At 60.6% G+C, this 15457-nt stretch overlaps 1 protein-coding gene across 1 annotated transcript in view; it reads left to right on the top strand.

Annotated features, from left to right (window-relative positions):
- The first annotated feature begins 261 nt into the window (after nucleotides 1-261).
- Nucleotides 262-15457, top strand: part of COL7A1 (collagen type VII alpha 1 chain) — a 29742-nt gene continuing 14546 nt past the window's right edge. Inside the window, exons 1-56 of the mRNA XM_056129371.1 lie at nucleotides 262-346; nucleotides 799-979; nucleotides 1699-1858; nucleotides 1942-2035; nucleotides 2108-2269; nucleotides 2409-2572; nucleotides 2647-2776; nucleotides 2870-2986; nucleotides 3086-3232; nucleotides 3307-3423; nucleotides 3499-3648; nucleotides 3729-3857; nucleotides 4346-4489; nucleotides 4576-4701; nucleotides 4780-4923; nucleotides 6277-6396; nucleotides 6542-6685; nucleotides 6894-7019; nucleotides 7152-7298; nucleotides 7494-7616; nucleotides 7900-8046; nucleotides 8267-8401; nucleotides 8485-8631; nucleotides 8708-8844; nucleotides 9121-9247; nucleotides 9334-9480; nucleotides 9561-9721; nucleotides 9804-9839; nucleotides 9915-9941; nucleotides 10019-10063; nucleotides 10137-10199; nucleotides 10529-10609; nucleotides 10688-10723; nucleotides 10859-10894; nucleotides 11050-11121; nucleotides 11210-11287; nucleotides 11635-11661; nucleotides 11737-11790; nucleotides 11877-11939; nucleotides 12017-12076; nucleotides 12169-12204; nucleotides 12389-12433; nucleotides 12511-12546; nucleotides 12808-12852; nucleotides 12929-12964; nucleotides 13056-13091; nucleotides 13358-13390; nucleotides 13504-13557; nucleotides 13635-13694; nucleotides 13777-13812; nucleotides 13899-13979; nucleotides 14053-14088; nucleotides 14247-14291; nucleotides 14532-14603; nucleotides 15125-15169; nucleotides 15413-15439. Coding sequence (XP_055985346.1) covers nucleotides 262-346; nucleotides 799-979; nucleotides 1699-1858; nucleotides 1942-2035; nucleotides 2108-2269; nucleotides 2409-2572; nucleotides 2647-2776; nucleotides 2870-2986; nucleotides 3086-3232; nucleotides 3307-3423; nucleotides 3499-3648; nucleotides 3729-3857; nucleotides 4346-4489; nucleotides 4576-4701; nucleotides 4780-4923; nucleotides 6277-6396; nucleotides 6542-6685; nucleotides 6894-7019; nucleotides 7152-7298; nucleotides 7494-7616; nucleotides 7900-8046; nucleotides 8267-8401; nucleotides 8485-8631; nucleotides 8708-8844; nucleotides 9121-9247; nucleotides 9334-9480; nucleotides 9561-9721; nucleotides 9804-9839; nucleotides 9915-9941; nucleotides 10019-10063; nucleotides 10137-10199; nucleotides 10529-10609; nucleotides 10688-10723; nucleotides 10859-10894; nucleotides 11050-11121; nucleotides 11210-11287; nucleotides 11635-11661; nucleotides 11737-11790; nucleotides 11877-11939; nucleotides 12017-12076; nucleotides 12169-12204; nucleotides 12389-12433; nucleotides 12511-12546; nucleotides 12808-12852; nucleotides 12929-12964; nucleotides 13056-13091; nucleotides 13358-13390; nucleotides 13504-13557; nucleotides 13635-13694; nucleotides 13777-13812; nucleotides 13899-13979; nucleotides 14053-14088; nucleotides 14247-14291; nucleotides 14532-14603; nucleotides 15125-15169; nucleotides 15413-15439 — 5112 coding nt within the window. The remainder of the gene's footprint in view (nucleotides 347-798; nucleotides 980-1698; nucleotides 1859-1941; nucleotides 2036-2107; nucleotides 2270-2408; nucleotides 2573-2646; nucleotides 2777-2869; nucleotides 2987-3085; nucleotides 3233-3306; nucleotides 3424-3498; nucleotides 3649-3728; nucleotides 3858-4345; nucleotides 4490-4575; nucleotides 4702-4779; nucleotides 4924-6276; nucleotides 6397-6541; nucleotides 6686-6893; nucleotides 7020-7151; nucleotides 7299-7493; nucleotides 7617-7899; nucleotides 8047-8266; nucleotides 8402-8484; nucleotides 8632-8707; nucleotides 8845-9120; nucleotides 9248-9333; nucleotides 9481-9560; nucleotides 9722-9803; nucleotides 9840-9914; nucleotides 9942-10018; nucleotides 10064-10136; nucleotides 10200-10528; nucleotides 10610-10687; nucleotides 10724-10858; nucleotides 10895-11049; nucleotides 11122-11209; nucleotides 11288-11634; nucleotides 11662-11736; nucleotides 11791-11876; nucleotides 11940-12016; nucleotides 12077-12168; nucleotides 12205-12388; nucleotides 12434-12510; nucleotides 12547-12807; nucleotides 12853-12928; nucleotides 12965-13055; nucleotides 13092-13357; nucleotides 13391-13503; nucleotides 13558-13634; nucleotides 13695-13776; nucleotides 13813-13898; nucleotides 13980-14052; nucleotides 14089-14246; nucleotides 14292-14531; nucleotides 14604-15124; nucleotides 15170-15412; nucleotides 15440-15457) is intronic.

Here is a 15457-nt window from a genome sequence, read left to right as displayed (position 1 = left end):
GAGGGGGGTTTACATTTTAAGAGAAGTCAGATCACAGGGCGGGGGTGGCGACCTCTGGGATGGTGGGCGGGGGCGGCCGCCTGGGTCCCCGCCCGCCGCTCCGCCCCCAGGGACCTGGGACTTTTCTTGGCGGTGGCGGCGGGGGCTGCAGCGGCGGCTGCAGGAGCCGGCGGACTCGCGCAGGCAAGATCGGGTCTGGGGTGGGAGCTGGCAGTGCCCAAGGACAGAGGCGCGGGGCTCTGACCGGCCCCTGCACGCAGGATGAGGCTGCGGCTCCTGGTGGCCGCGCTCTGCGCGGGGATCCTGGCAGCGGTGCCCCGCGCGCGGGCCCAGCACCCGGACAGAGGTGGGCATGGCAGAGAAGGACCCCGACCCGGACTCTGCGCCGCGTGCCCCGCTACTCCCCTGGCCTTCTCCCCAGTCCCTGGCCACCTCCCCTCGTCTCCCCCCAACTCACCCCACATCCCCCGGGGCGCTCACTGTCGCCTCCAAACCGCTCCGAACCTTTCCGGACTCCGGTTCTGGCTCTCACATGCTCGCTGCGCCCCCGCTCTGTCACCCGGCACCGGTCCCTCCAGGCCAAATTAGTCCCAGGTCCACATCCGCGCTGGCGACAATCTCGCCCCTACAGTGTGGGCAGGAGGGGGTGCTCGGCTTCCCGGCAGTGCACCCCCAGACGCGCGCGCCGCACCTGGCCTGGCTGGTTCCCCGCCCCCCGCCCCCCAGTCCGTGGGACCCCGGGGCGGGGCGGGGGGCTGGCCTCGGAGAAGAGGCGCCCACCTCTCCCGCTCGCCCCAGTGACCTGCACGCGCCTCTACGCCGCGGACATCGTGTTCCTGCTCGACGGCTCCTCGTCCATCGGCCGCAGCAACTTCCGCGAAGTGCGCGGCTTCCTGGAGGGGCTGGTGCTGCCCTTCTTGGGGGCGGCCAGCGCTCAGGGGGTGCGCTTCGCCGCAGTGCAGTACAGCGATGACCCGCGGTGAGTGGGGGCCCCAGAGACCCGTCAACCCACCAGAATTCCTCTGCTGACTGGGGAGCACGCCCCACCCCCTGCCCACCACCTCCTCTGCAGTCAGGCAGGGTCTGGAGGTCGAGCCAGGCCAGCACAGAGAGGGGCCTCACTCACTGTGACAGGGAGGGGTACTGCAGAACAGGTGCCCTGTCCTGTGCTCCCCATGTTCCAGCCTTCTGAGCCCTCAATCTGTCCACTCACCAGGGGGCTTCCCTGTTTGGCCAATGTCCACCTCCTTTGGCCAATGTCCACCTCCCTTCACAACCGGGCCTTCCTTCTTCCATGGTTAAGTACCAGACATGCTGCACCCCAATCTCACCCAGACTGTGATGCTGCCCTGTGGTAGGCACAGCCATAGGCAGTACACAAGGCAATCCCTGAGGGTAGGACACTTGACTTGCACAGTTGACACAGATTCAACCCCTGGCACCCTATGTGGTCCCCAGAGCCCCACTAGGAGTGATCCACGAGGGTGGAGTCAGGAGTAAGGCCTGAACACTGTTGGGTGTGGTATACACACACACACACACACACACACACACACATCCCTGAGAGGGTAGTTAACTTGGGGGCCTCAGACAACCCAGAGGACTCTCAAGGATACTCACTGCCTGTTCCCTGGAGGCCTCTTGGGGACCAGGGCCCAGACCTGGGCCCATGTGGCTTGCACCCTCTTTTTCTCACAGGACAGAGTTTGGCCTGGATGCCCTCGGTTCAGGAGTGGATGTGATGCGCGCCATCAGGGAGCTCAGCTATAAGGGGGGCAACACGCGCACGGGGGCTGCCATTCTGCATGTGGCTGAGGAGATTTTCCTGCCCCAGCTAGCCCGCCCCGGCGTTCCCAAGGTGACCGTCCCCCCCACCACCCACAGTGTCCAGGAGCCCCTGCTGCCCCCAGGCTGCACTGACCTGAGTCCCTGCTGGCCCAGGTCTGCATCCTTATCACAGATGGCAGGTCCCAGGACCTCGTGGACTCTGCCGCCCAGAGGCTCAAGGGACAGGGGGTCAAGCTGTTTGCGGTGGGTGAGTACCCAGCTGGTGACAGGTGGGCCAGGCCAGTGTGTGGAACTCGGAGCTGACAGGACTTGCCCTCAGGCATCAAGAATGCTGACCCCGAGGAGCTGAAGCGAGTGGCCTCCCAGCCCACCAGCGATTTCTTCTTCTTTGTCAACGACTTCAGCATCTTGAGGACGCTCCTGCCCCTCATTTCCCGGAGAGTGTGTACAACGGCTGGTGGCGTGCCAGTGGCCCTGCCCCGTGAGTGCCTGCCTGCTTGTGGCTGCACCCCTGACACCCCGACCCTCTGCCTCACACCTGCTCCAGCAGTGCACCCCATGCGCTCTTGACCCTTCACCCCACTCAGTGCTGCCCCTCCCACCTGAACCCCCTTTCCCAGCTGATGGCTCAACCTCTGGCCCCCGAGACCTGGTGCTGTCAGAGCCCGGTAGCCAATCCCTGCGAGTCCAGTGGACAGCGGCCAGTGGCCCTGTGACGGGCTATAAGGTCCAGTACACGCCTCTGACTGGACTGGGACAGCCTCTGGCGAGCGAGCGGCGGGAGGTGAGGACGTGGGGCCTGGCAGAGAGGGCGGGGGACTCAGGTGAGCAAGGTGAGTTGACCTCTGACCCTGGCAGGTGAGTGTCCCAGCTGAAGAGACCAGTGTATGGCTGCAGGGTCTTCGGCCACTGACCGAGTACCAAGTGACTGTCACAGCCCTCTATGCCAACAGCATCGGGGAGGCCGTGAGCGGGACGGCTCGGACCAGTGAGTAGCTCCACTGACCCTGCCCCCTCTCTCCTTCCTCCTGTCACTGCCCCACTCCTGACCCCACTAATCCCCGGCGGGATCTTTCCCTAGCTGCCCTGGAGGGGCCAGAGCTGACCATCCAGAACTCCACAGCCCACAGTCTCCTGGTGGCCTGGCGGAGTGTGCCAGGTGCCACCGGCTACCGTGTGACGTGGCGTGCGCTCAGTGGTGAGAAAGAGGGGCGCCGAGGGGGACCCTGGGCAGGGCTGCAGAGTCCTGAGGTGGCTCAGTCTTCAGTCCACTGAACCTGCTGTGTACCCCACACAGGTGGGGCTGCACAGCAGCAGGATCTGGGTCCTGGGCAGTGGTCAGTGTTACTACGTGGCCTAGAGCCTGGTACGGACTATGAGGTGACTGTCAGCATCCTGACTGACCATACTGAGGGCCCCACTGCCTCCCTGACGGCCCGTACCGGTAAGGAAGATTTCTTCAGACAGGGCGGGAGGATAGGGTACAAGGGCCAGTGATGTCTCCTGTGCCCTGGGCAGACGCTTCTCTGGAGCAGTCCCTGCGTGCAGTAATCCTGGGCCCCACGTCCATCCTTCTGTCCTGGAACTCGGTGCCCAAGGCCCGTGGCTATCGGCTAGAGTGGCAGCCTGAGAGTGGTCAGTGCATCCTGGGGCTCGGTGGGAAGGTGGGGGCGTTGCTGGCTCCCACTGACTGACCCTGTCACTTTGCAGACTTGGAGTCATCACACAAGGTGCTGCTGTCCTCGGATGTGACCCATCACCAGCTGGACGGTCTGCAACCCAATACCAAGTATCACCTCAAGCTCTATGCTCTGCTGGAGGGTCACGAGGTGGCCACACCTGTCACCGTGGTCCCCACAGGTGAGCACACTGTGGGCTGGCCTCACGAGGGGGGAAGCCGCGGGGGCCCCATGCTGCCTCTCATGTTGCCTGTCCTGCAGGGCCAGAGATGCCTGTGGGTCCTGTGACAGATCTACAGGCCACCAAGCTGCCCGGGCGACGGGTGCAAATGTCCTGGAGCCCGGTTCCTGGTGCCACTGAGTACCGTGTCACAGTACGAAGTTCCCAGGGTGAGATGGACACAGCCAGCACTCCCGACACACACACTCAAGTTCCAGCCCTCAGGGGCTGACTGTACCTTCACCCCGTCTCTCTCTATCCCTGCATTCCTATGGCCTCTTTACCTCTCTCTGTCCAGCTGCCTCCCCAGATGACCCTGCGCACACGGGGCCTGTCTGCTTTGCCCACAGCCCTGCTTGACGGTTTACCACAACCACAAGTTCATTTACTTTTCTCCTATCACCCTAGTGGTGACCACTGTCCATGTCCCCACTCATGTCACTGTCTGTGATTTGCCGACTCACCTTGCTGTCCACTCACCCGTCACCTCGGGTCTCTGTTCACCATCGACCTTCGTGATCTTGTGCTTCTTCATGCCTGTCCTCACCCCTCACCCTCTCCACTGCACATGTCTCGCCATCACTGACCCTGCCATGTTCCCATCAGTGGCTAGCCACATGGCCACGTCCCTCTATTACTGTGCCTGCCTTGCCCCTAGGGATTGAGCGGACCCAGGTGCTTTCTGGGAGACAGACGAACCTGGAGTGGGATGACTCGTGGGCTGGGCCCACCTACACGGTGCGGGTGTCTGCGCGAGTGGGCACCCGAGAAGGCAGTGCCGGCATCCTCACTGTTCACCGGGGTGAGCGCTGCCAGGGGTTTTAGGAGACAGCCACCTGGCTCACACCAGTCTTGCTCTTGACCCTTGACATCTGTCTTCACCTGTAGAACTGGACACCCCACTTGCTGTCCCAGGGCTGAGGGTCGTGGCATCAGATGCAACCAGAGTGAGGGTGGCCTGGGGCCCTGTGCCTGGAGCAAGCGGATTTCGGGTTACCTGGAGGACAAGTGATGGTCTGTTGGGATGTGGGGGCGGGGAGTGGAGGACTGAGGGGGAAGGCAGGAGCCAAGCCAACACTTGCTCTGTCCTAGGTGCTGTGTCCAGCCAGACGCTGTCTTCAGAATCTACCAGTACGGACATCGTGGGTCTGCAGCCTGGAACCTCCTACCAGGTGGCTGTGTCAGCACTTCGAGGGAGAGAAGAAGGGTCCCCTGCAGTCATCACGGCTCGAACTGGTCAGGGACTGGCGCAGCCCCATGGTTCTTTTTTTTTTTTTTTTTTTTTAATTTATTTATTGAATCACTGTGGGAAAGGTTACAAAGCTTTCAGGTTTATGTCTCAGTCATGCAAATATCAAACACATTTCCCTTTACCAATACTTATTTTTTCCCATGAAGAACCCCAATAAAACCCCACCCCCCACCCCTCCCCGTCCCTGTGAGGCAGATGAATTCTAGTTAACACTCTATCCGCTTTGATTAGATTGTTTCAATAAAAGATTCGCCACTATTATTTAGAGTTTACCCCCCCCCAAATCAGACATGCTGAAAAAGCATTGTGAAGTGATTTGCTTTCTACAGCTGGGTTCAAGAATTAAATGTTGGTTTTGGATTTCTGCTATTTTACCTATTGACCCTGGAAGTATTTCTACTGAAAGTCAGATAGTTAAGAAATTGGTTTCTGTGTTCTGGAGTCGTGGCCGTGCTGGAGAGCCGCTCGTGGGGGGCAACTGGTGGCCTCGGTAGGGCGTGAAGGGCGGAGCGAAACGCCCCCCTTCCCATGAGGTTTTAGTCGCCCCCACACTCCCGGCTCATACCTGCTGTCCACAAGGCTCCCATGTGGCCGCCATCTTTCTTTCCAGAGAGGAGAGGGCGAATGGAGCCCCATGGTTCTTGACCTCTGGTGCCCCTGCAGACCTCCAGGCCCACCCTCTCAGACCCCTGCTGCTCCCTCAGAGCCCATCCTCCACTTCTGTCACCCCTGCCTCCGCTTAAGCCCTTACCATTTTTTTTCTTTTTGTGGCGGCCCATACCCTACTGTACTCAGGTTTATCCCTGCTCAGTGTTTAGTGATCACTCCTAGTGAGCTCAGGGGACCATCTGGAGTGCCAGGATACTGGACCCGGGTCAGTCACAGGGAAGACAAGTGCCCTGCAGGCTGTATTAGGAGACACACACTATAGTTGCTCTTGGGCCTACACCCCCAGCTTCCTTAAATTCCTCTGTCTCTCCCCTGACACTCCGCTATGATTGCCCTTGAATTTCCACCACCTAATTTCTCAGGCCCTCCTGCCCTTTTCTGTTGAACCGAGTCGCAGGGGGAGACTTTCTCATACCCTCCCTTAAAATCTTCTGTCTTCTCCTTTGCATCTTCCTCTCTCAGGTTCCTGTCACTTACGGCCTTATATCACCACATCCCCTCTGTTGGGACCGCCAGTGCTTCCCATATCTGACTCATCCATGGCCTTCCCTCTGAGATTCTTGCTTCTTGCTGGACTCCTATCTCCTCTTCCCTGAGATGACCCTGTCTTCTCTATTAGCCCTTCCAACTGCTTCCTTCACCAGAACCCCCATTGCCTCTCCCTCCAGACCCCCTGGGCTCAGTGAGGACCGTCCATGTCACTCGCACCAGCAGCTCATCTGTCACCATCGCCTGGAACAGGGTTCCGGGTGCCACAGGATACAGGATCTCCTGGCACTCAGACCATGGTGCGGACCAGGGGTTTTGGACAGGAACAGAGGTTTGGAGGGTTGTAGAGACCAGGTCTGGATAGAATAAGTGCTTACGGGTCCAGGAGGGGATTGGGGAGCAGAGTGTGGCTAGCCCTAGAGCTGTCTCCTTTCCCACCCTCAGGCCCAGAGAGATCCCAATTGGTTTCTGGGGAAGCCACAGTAGCTGATCTGGATGGGCTGGAGCCAAATACTGAGTACACAGTGAGCGTGAGGACTCATGTGGCTGGTGCTGATGGGACCCCTGCCTCTGTGGTTGTCAGGACTGGTGAGTCAACTGCCAACCACATCTCATTATCACACCCTAACACCCCACTGAATCTTCCTGACTGCCCACACTGCCCTGAGGCCCTGATGTCCTCCTGTCCACACTTACTTCACCTGACCTCTTCTGTTGGAACCATGCCTCAGCGGCCAGCCTGTTCTGGGCTAGTCTTGCAGAGGCCCCTGACCCCTTCTTCTATGTCTGTTCTCAGACCCTGAGACGGTGGGCAGTGTGTCCAAGCTCCAGATTCTCAATGCTTCCAGCGATGTTCTTCGAGTCACCTGGGTGGGGGTCACTGGAGCCACCGCCTACAGACTGGCCTGGGGCCAGAGCGAGGGTATGATTCCATGACCCCACTCTTGTTTGAGACCTTCACTTGCTGTCTGAGACCCCACTTCCTGTTTGGGAATGCCCCCTCCACTCAGCCACCCCCAGCTCTGACTCTTTCCCCTGTGCCCGTCCTGGCCAGGTGGTCCTGTGAGACACAAGATACTCCCCGGAGACACGGACACGGCAGAGATACGGGGCCTGGAAGGAGGAGTCAGCTACTCCGTGAGAGTCACCGCGATTGTTGGGGACCGAGAAGGCGCACCTGTCTCCATTGTCGTCACCACGCGTAGGCCGAGCTTGGGGCGAGCCTTGGAGTGGTGACCCGAGCTGTTTGGGGGCGGGGCTTGCAGTTGGAATTGGAAAAGGGGCTAGGGTTTGATAGGGAGTAGTATTTGGGGGCGGGGCGTGTTGCAGGCGCGATCTGGGATTGGTGCAGGGATCATGGGGCGGGGCTTCCTTGACCCTGAGCTCTTCTCCCCAGCGCCTGAGGCTCCGCCCACCCTGGAGACCCTTCACGTAGTGCAGCGAGGACCGCACTCTCTGAGGCTGCGCTGGCAGCCAGTCCCTGGTGCACTTGGCTACCGCCTTCGTTGGAGGCCCGAGGGTGAGTGCGGCCCCAGGACGGGTTTAGGGCTGGGGCATAGAGAGAGGGGTGTGGTGGGGGTCAGTGAGAGTAGACAGGGTCAACCAATGTGGGGTGTCTGTGGGATCAGTCCAGGAGATGGGTGGAATCAGTGAAGGGAGTCAGGTGGACGGTGTTAGTCAGAACAGGGAATATTAGTGAGGAGGGTCATCACAATAAGGGAGGTGAGGGCCTGTGAGTTGGGGGGCCATGGGTGCCAGTTGGAGCCCCCCATGCTTCCCACATCCCCCCATGTCTGTTGCAGGAGGCCATGAGCAGTCTCGGGTGTTGGGGCCCGAGCTCAGCAGTTATGAACTGGACAGACTGGAGCCCGGGACCCGATACCACCTGCGGCTGAGTGTGCTTGGGCCGGCTGGAGAGGGCCCTTCCTCGGAAGCGACTGCGCTAACTGGTGAGCCCAGAGTTTCCATCCTTGCCCACTTTGCTCCTTTGTCCTGCAGTGTCCTGTCCCTCAGCACCCCGAGAGACACCTCTCCACCACTCCTGACACTGGGGTGTTCCCACCATCATCCCTGTTGGCACCTACATTCCTAAGATGGACCTGCCCCAGGCTGTCCTTTGATCTCTCCCCTTTGGGTTTTAGACTGATTCCTGCTCTTTCATTTCTCCAGAGTCACCTTGGGTCGCAAGCACTGAACTACATGTGGTGGAAAGAGGCATTGACTCTGTGACTCTGACCTGGACCCCAGTGTCTGGGGCATCCAGCTATATCCTGTCCTGGCGTCCTCTGCGAGGCCCTGGCCAAGGTGACGGGAGGTCATGTCGCAGTATACTGGAGGCCGGAGCTCCACAGAGGGCCTCCTGGCTAACAGATTGTTGTCCTTCACAGAACTGCCTGGGGGCTCGCAGACACTCCCGGGGACAGCCGGCTCCCAGCGGGTGACGGGACTCCAGCCCGGTGTCTCCTACAGCTTCTCCCTAACACCCATCCGCGAGGGTGTGCGGGGTCCCGAGGCCTCTATCACCCAGAACACAGGTCTGGGGACACTGCCAGGGGCCTACAGGGGGAGCTGGGCTGGCTGTGCCCACCAGTCACTCTGCCTCTCCCGCAGTGTGTGCCCAGGGCCTGCTGGATGTGGCGTTCCTGCTGCACACCACACGCGACAACGCTCACCGCGCAGGGGCTGTGAGGCGAGCCCTGGAGCGCCTGGTGGCTGCCCTGGGGCCTATTGGGCCACAGGGGGTCCAGGTTGGGCTCAAGGCAGCAGCTCGCCCCTACCTTTCCCTGCCCTTCCCCATCCCAGGCTTACACCCTCCCGCCACTGCCCTTTCCCATCTTTGCTCCTGCACCCCACCCCCACCCCTGCCCTTCCCTGGTTCTAGCTCCCTCTCCTATGGCCAGCTCCCCTCCTACCCTTTTTGCTGCTCCCCTAATTGATCAGATTTAGGGACATATCCCTCGACCCTCCCCCCATCATTCCCTGGGCTTTACGTTCCCTCTCTTCAGTCCCTGTGTGTCTCCTAGGTTGGCCTCCTGTCCTACAACCATCGCGCTGCACCCCTGTTTCCTCTGAACAGCTCCCGTGACTCTGGGGTGTTACTGCAGAAGATCCGCAACATCCCCTACACTGACCCGAGTGGGAACAGCGTGGGTAAGCACAGCCATCGACATGGACTCTGGGGGCTTCCAGGAACTGTGAAACTCGGTGGCCCTGACTTCCGATGTGACCTTCCCCAGGTGCAGCTGTGGGCTCAGCTCACAGGCACCTGTTGGCACCAGACGCTCCCGGCCGCCGGCGGCACGTGCCAGGGGTGATGGTCCTGTTGGTGGATGAGCCCTTGCGTGGTGAAATCTCACACCGCATCAGCGACGCCCAGGCTGCTGGTGAGGAGGAGGTCTGGGACTGTGTGGGGCCATGGCTGGCTTCAGCAGGGCTGTCACATGGCCTGCTGACCCTTCCTTAGGTCTCCAAGTGGTGATACTGGGTCTGGCGGGAGCTGACCCTGAGCAGCTGCGTCACATGGACTCCGTCCAGACCTTCTTCGCCGTGGACGATGGAGCAAGCTTGGACCAGGCAGTCAGTGGCCTGGCAGCTGCCCTGTGTCAGATAGCCATGACCACTCAGGTTTGGAGGAGGCCGGGGGCCTTAGATGGTAGGGATGAGGGGTGCTGTGGGCTCTTGGGCCTCAAGGTGATTCTGTCCACAGCCACGGCCAGAACCTTGCTCCGTGCATTGTCCAATGGTGAGTGTGTGTCAGGGAGGGTAGGGGGGCACCCTGGGACTGTCCTTTAGACTCACATCCACATTTTCCCCCCAGGGGCAGAAGGGGGAGCCTGGAAAGATGGTGAGTGGCCCTGTTGAGGGTGGAGGAAGGAATTTTGGGGTCACTGTAGCACTGGCTCACCTTTCACTACTTTCTAGGGCCTGAAAGGACAAGCTGGGCTTCCTGGCCCCCCTGGTCCCCCGGTGAGTGTCTTCCCAGCCCTAGCCTTTATGCCCTGACTGGCTGGTGGCCCCCTCACCTGCTATCTTCTCCCAGGGCAGGACAGGTGCTCCTGGACCCCCGGGGCCCCCTGGAAGTATCACTGCCAAGGGAGAAAGAGTGAGTTTTCCCTGAGGTTCCCTTCGACTGTTTGGAAGTTTCCACAGGGGTCTGAGGAAGAAGCTCTAAGAACAAATGAGAGAAAGGCAGAGCCAGAGCCCTGGGTTTCCTGGCAGCCTCAGGGATGGGGGTTGGGGGACAGAAACTGGGGCAGGCGGGAAGGAGTGTGGCCCACAGCCCCAGTCTGAATCTGATGCCTTGGTTAAAGGGGTCCATGCTGTCCAGCAGTGGCCCACTGCTCTGAGGCCTGTAGTGTGAGGACAGAGAAATATTCTGGTTCCTCCAGCCAACAGGCAGGCCTGGACCTCTCTCTGTGTCTCCTCTCCCAGGGCTTTCCTGGAGCAGAAGGGCCTCCAGGTCGGCCCGGCCACGCTGGGACACCCGGCCCCCCTGGCCTGCCTGGCCTGAAGGTGAGTGAGTCTTGCCTTGGCCATCTTTGCTGGGATGCAGGCTCGGCAGACGCTTCCTGACTCTGGCTCCATTTTCAGGGCTCTCCGGGGCGGCCTGGCCCTCAAGGAGAACCTGTGAGTTGTTTTTTTTTCTCTTTGTAACTTCCTCTAGTTTTGTCCACAGGGTGGGGGCCCCTGGGTGTTGTGGGGAGAGTGTGGTCCCACAGGGACTCCTCCTGAGCCCAAACATCATTGTATTTTTGTCCTCAGGGAGAGCGAGGGCCTCGTGGCCCGAAGGGGGAGCCGGTAAGTGACTGAGGGTGGCAGCCAGGCGGGAATGGGGTGTCCCAGGCCGCTCTCCATACAGACTCGGAGGGCTCGGGAACTTGGGCCTCCTCTAGGACCACGTCCCATCCCGAGACTCCACGCTCTGAGTCCTGCCCTCTTCTCTATCCCTGCAGGGAGAGCCTGGGCAAGTCTCCGGGGCTGAGGGCCTAGGGCTCCCTGGACGGAAAGGGGAGCCTGGACCAATGGTAGGTTCGGGGCTGTTTGATTCAGGAGGGACCATCATGTGAGAATGGAGGTGTGTGGGGCTCACCTTATCTTTGTCTTATTCATCAGGGGCCCCCAGGATCTCGTGGCCCACAGGGGGACCCAGGACCCCGGGGTGCCCCTGGATTTCCTGGCACAGCCGTGAAGGTAACAGCACGTGCCCCATGGTCTCAAGTCCTCCTTGTGATTCCCTCTGACCCCACACCATCTCTTCCGGTTGCTCTGAGCCCATGTGACCCCTTGAGCTCACCCAAGTCTCCTTAACTCCAAGAGCTGACTCAGGGCGCCAGCATGTATGCAGGAGCCCCAGGCTCAATCCCTGGCTCTGCACAGCCCCCCAGCACCTCTGGGTGTGCCTACTGCCCCCAGAAGGGATGGTCTGGGTCTTCTGCTCTCACCCTTATAATGCACTTTGACCTCATGACCCTCATTCCTCCTGGCACCTGGGGAGTGGAGGTGCTGTCCAAGTGATGGGGTCCTGATCTATCTTCTAGGGTGACAAAGGTGATCGTGGGGAACGGGTAAGTGAAGGACAGAGGCCCTGGAACTGGCCTGGATCCTGACTTCCCAACCATCCTGACTTGCTTCTCTCCCAGGGCCCCCCTGGACCTGGTGTTGGTGGGACTGGTACTGGCGAGCCTGGGCTGCCGGTAGGGACCATGGGCTCAGGGATGTGAAGAGGGGGTGCTGCTGGGCTCACATCTTGGGGGCTCACGTTTCCCTGGCTTCTCCCTAGGGTCTGCCTGGAAATCCCGGACCCCAAGGCCCACCTGGCCGCTCTGGAGAGAAAGGAGAAAAGGTAGGCCCAAGCTCTGTGTGCCGTAGTGGGGAAGCTCTGGACACTGGGACAAGCACCACCACCGTCTTCCCCTTTAGGGTGACTGTGAAGATGGAGACCCAGGTCTCCCTGGGCAGCCTGGAAGCCCGGGACAGCGGGTAAGTGAGAGCCCCTGCCAGACCCTCATACCATCCTCTCCCCGTCCCTATGTCTAAACTCACATCTCCGAACCCCCAACTCATCCTTCCAGGGCCTGCGGGGACCTCCGGGAGATGTTGGCCCCAAAGTAAGTGCCATTTTAGGAGGGGTCAGGCATGTGGGTATGTGGGTAATCCTGGGCTCCCTATAAGATTAGGTGGAGCCCTTGGACAGGTGATGGGCTTCCTCCAGGTCAATGATTATGGTTTCAGGGGAGGTGGAGCATCTTGTCTAGGGATAAGGCTAAGGCCTCTCTCCTTCGCTCCCCTCAGGGTGAACGGGGTCCTCCAGGGACAGTGGGTGAGACTGGAGAGAAGGTGAGTGAGGTGGGGGCTGGAGAACCCCTCAGCATCCCAGTGATCCTGGCTTGGCTCTGATCTATTCCTTTTATCAGGGCGAACGTGGACCTCCTGGCCCAGTGGGACCCCAGGTGAGCATACTGACCCAATAGCACTCCTTCCTGGTCTAGATGTCTTGCCCTTACGCCCCATAACCTCTCCCTGCTCCCTTCCTCACTTTCCAGCCCTAACCCTTCACCTCAGACACCTGCTGTGAGTGACCACGGGCAAGGGTCCACACTGGACTGGTCTCTGTCTTGCCCCTATACCCCCATTCTCCCTGGCCTCAAGGCCCTTTGAGCTGTGTTCCCTACCCATTCTGGGGTCACCATGGCCGTTCCTCTATTCTCCAGGGGCTGCCGGGAATGGCTGGACGTCCCGGAGTCGAGGGTCCTGAGGTGAGCACAGAGTGGGCACGAGAGCAGGGCCAGCAAGTGGCCCCCCGCCCTGGACTCACAGTGTCTCCATATGCAGGGCCCAGCAGGACCCGCCGGCCGCCGAGGAGAGAAGGTGGGTTCTCTGTGTTCTCCCTGGTGCCAGCGGCGGGGACAGGTGGGACTCGGGACTTTGGAACCCACCTGGCCCCATGCTTTCTCCACAGGGGGAACCTGGTCGCCCAGGGGAGCCTGCTGCAGTGGTGAGTGAGGAGGGGCAGTGAGCAGAGCGGGGCCCTCCTGGGACCCAGCACCTGGGAAGCCGCGGCTGGCTCAGGCTCTGTGACTGCCACGGTTCCCCAGCAGCAGGTCAGAAGTTCTGTGTCCCCTGCCCTGCTCCCAGTGGGGACCTGGAACATCCGGCCAGTAAGGCCCTCTTGTGGTCCCCCCACCCCATTCTCTGTAACCCTAGTCCCCGCCGTGCTGAGGTCCCTCGGGGCCAAGCTGTATCTGTCCTGTTTGTTCTCAGGGACCTGGTGGTGCAGGAGCCAAGGGAGAGAAGGTGTGTGTGACGGCAGGGAGGGTTTCAGGGCTGGGGGCAAGGTCAGAGGCACTGCCCTGCAGGCACCTCCGAGAGGGGCCTGGGACTGTTCTGGAGGGTCTTTGTCCCTCCAGGGAGACACGGGGAGCACTGGACCCAGAGGAGCAGCTGGAGCCAAGGGGGAGCGGGTGAGTGGAGGGGCAGTGTGGGAAGAGAGGGTGCAGGTGGGAGCTGCAGCCCCTGACCCCTGACCTGCCTCCCACAGGGCCCACCTGGGCTGGTGCTTCCTGGAGACCCTGGCCCTAAGGGAGAGCCTGGAGAGCGGGTGAGCATACAGGATGGGAACTAGGTAGCATGAGGGAGGGTGCCCCAACTAAAGTGCTGCACCCCCCCGTCATGCCCTGCAGGGTCCCATTGGCCTCACTGGCAGAACAGGCCCCCCGGTGAGTACCTGTGAGCTGGAGCGAGTTCCTGATTTCTGGGGTCCCCTCCTTCCAAGGGATGAGCCTCACTCTTGCCTCCTGTACAGGGGGACTCGGGCGCTCCTGGAGAGAAGGGAGACCCTGGGCGGCCTGGCTCCCCAGGACCCGTGGGTCCCCGAGGACGAGATGTAAGCACAGGGGGCATGGGAGACTGCTCTCCTGGGCACATCTGGGACCAGGGCTGACGCTTGTGTCTCATAGGGTGAAGGTGGAGAGAAGGGTGACGAAGGGTCCCCGGTGAGCTCCTTCCCACTGTGCTTTCTCACCCCTGCCTTTGAGCGGTGGCCCCAGTGGGTGGGGGTTCCCCAGTCCCCCCGATCATCACCCTGCTCTATCCAGCTGGTGCCTGGGCTCCCATGTCCCTCTCCCCTCTCACCCAGGCTCCTCTTCCTTAGGGCGACCCAGGTCTGCCTGGAAAGGCCGGCGAGCGGGGCCTGCGGGTGAGTCTGGAGGGGTGGTGGCAGGGCACGGGGCGGGGGGAAAGGCCTATGGCAGGGAGCACAGAGGCGACAGGAAGCTCTGAGGGGAGAATGGTGACGGGGAATTTGGAGGGAAGCATGGAGCAAGTGGAAACTTTGATGAGATGTTTGGGGGGTGCTGGAGAGCCTGCAGTGATAGAGGGGTCTGGGGGAGCTGCAGGATACTGGGAGGGGCTGTCTCAGACCAGCTGCTCTTCCCAGGGGGCCCCTGGAGCTCGGGGGCCTGTGGGTGAGAAAGGGGACCAGGGCGACCCCGGTGAGGACGGACGGAACGTGAGTACTAGCCCCGAATTATTTTCCATTTTATTTTTGTTTTCTTTTTTGTTTGGGGTTCATACTTGCCCGTGCTCAGGGGTTATTCCTGGCTCTGCTCTCAGGGATCACTCCTGGTGGACTCATAACCCCTGAGTTCTAATCCCAGCTTTATTTTGTGCAATATTTTTTGCTTTGGGGCTTGCACCCAGCATCTCTCAGGAATTGCTCCTGCCTGGGTGCCTGGGGGCTGCTCCCAGCAGTACTGTTGGATATGGGGTGCTGAGGCTCCATCTGAGTCTACTGCATGCAAGGCTGGGTGTCTTGCCTTCTGAGCCTCTGCCCAACCCTCCAAGCCACTAACTGTCTGATTCCCAAAGCCTCATCTTGCCAGTCCAGCCATGCAACACAAATCTCATAACCAAACCTTATCTCCTCGGACCCCTGAATCACACACCCCCCCAAGCCACTGCTCTTAGAGTGCTTGCAGAATGCTTCAAAGCCACTGTTTATACTGAGTGGCCTTGACCCCCTTTCTGCAGGGCAGTCCGGGACCATCTGGCCCCAAGGGCGACCGTGGAGAGCCGGTGAGTAGAGCCAACATTCCAGGGGGCATGGGGACTGCCAGGGTTCAGTCTTGCAGTGCCCACTTCAGGGGCTTGGAGCTTAAGGTGGGGAGCATTGAAGGTCACTTCCCAGCCTGACTGGCTTTCTTGAAATTGGTCTGGGGGTGCTGCAGAAAGCTTGGGGCTGGGTTGAGCCCAGGACACACCTGTACTGTGTCCTGGGATCTTGGCTTTCCTGTCAACTTCAGTAATTTCCTTTCCCAGGGTCCCCCAGGACCTCCTGGACGGCTGGTAAGGCTTAAACTGGCT

This window comes from Sorex fumeus, unplaced genomic scaffold, assembly GCF_029834395.1.
Source record: "Sorex fumeus unplaced genomic scaffold, SorFum_2.1 ptg000072l, whole genome shotgun sequence".
Classification (NCBI taxonomy): domain Eukaryota; kingdom Metazoa; phylum Chordata; class Mammalia; order Eulipotyphla; family Soricidae; genus Sorex; species Sorex fumeus.
This window is presented reverse-complemented; position numbering and strand designations above follow the sequence as displayed.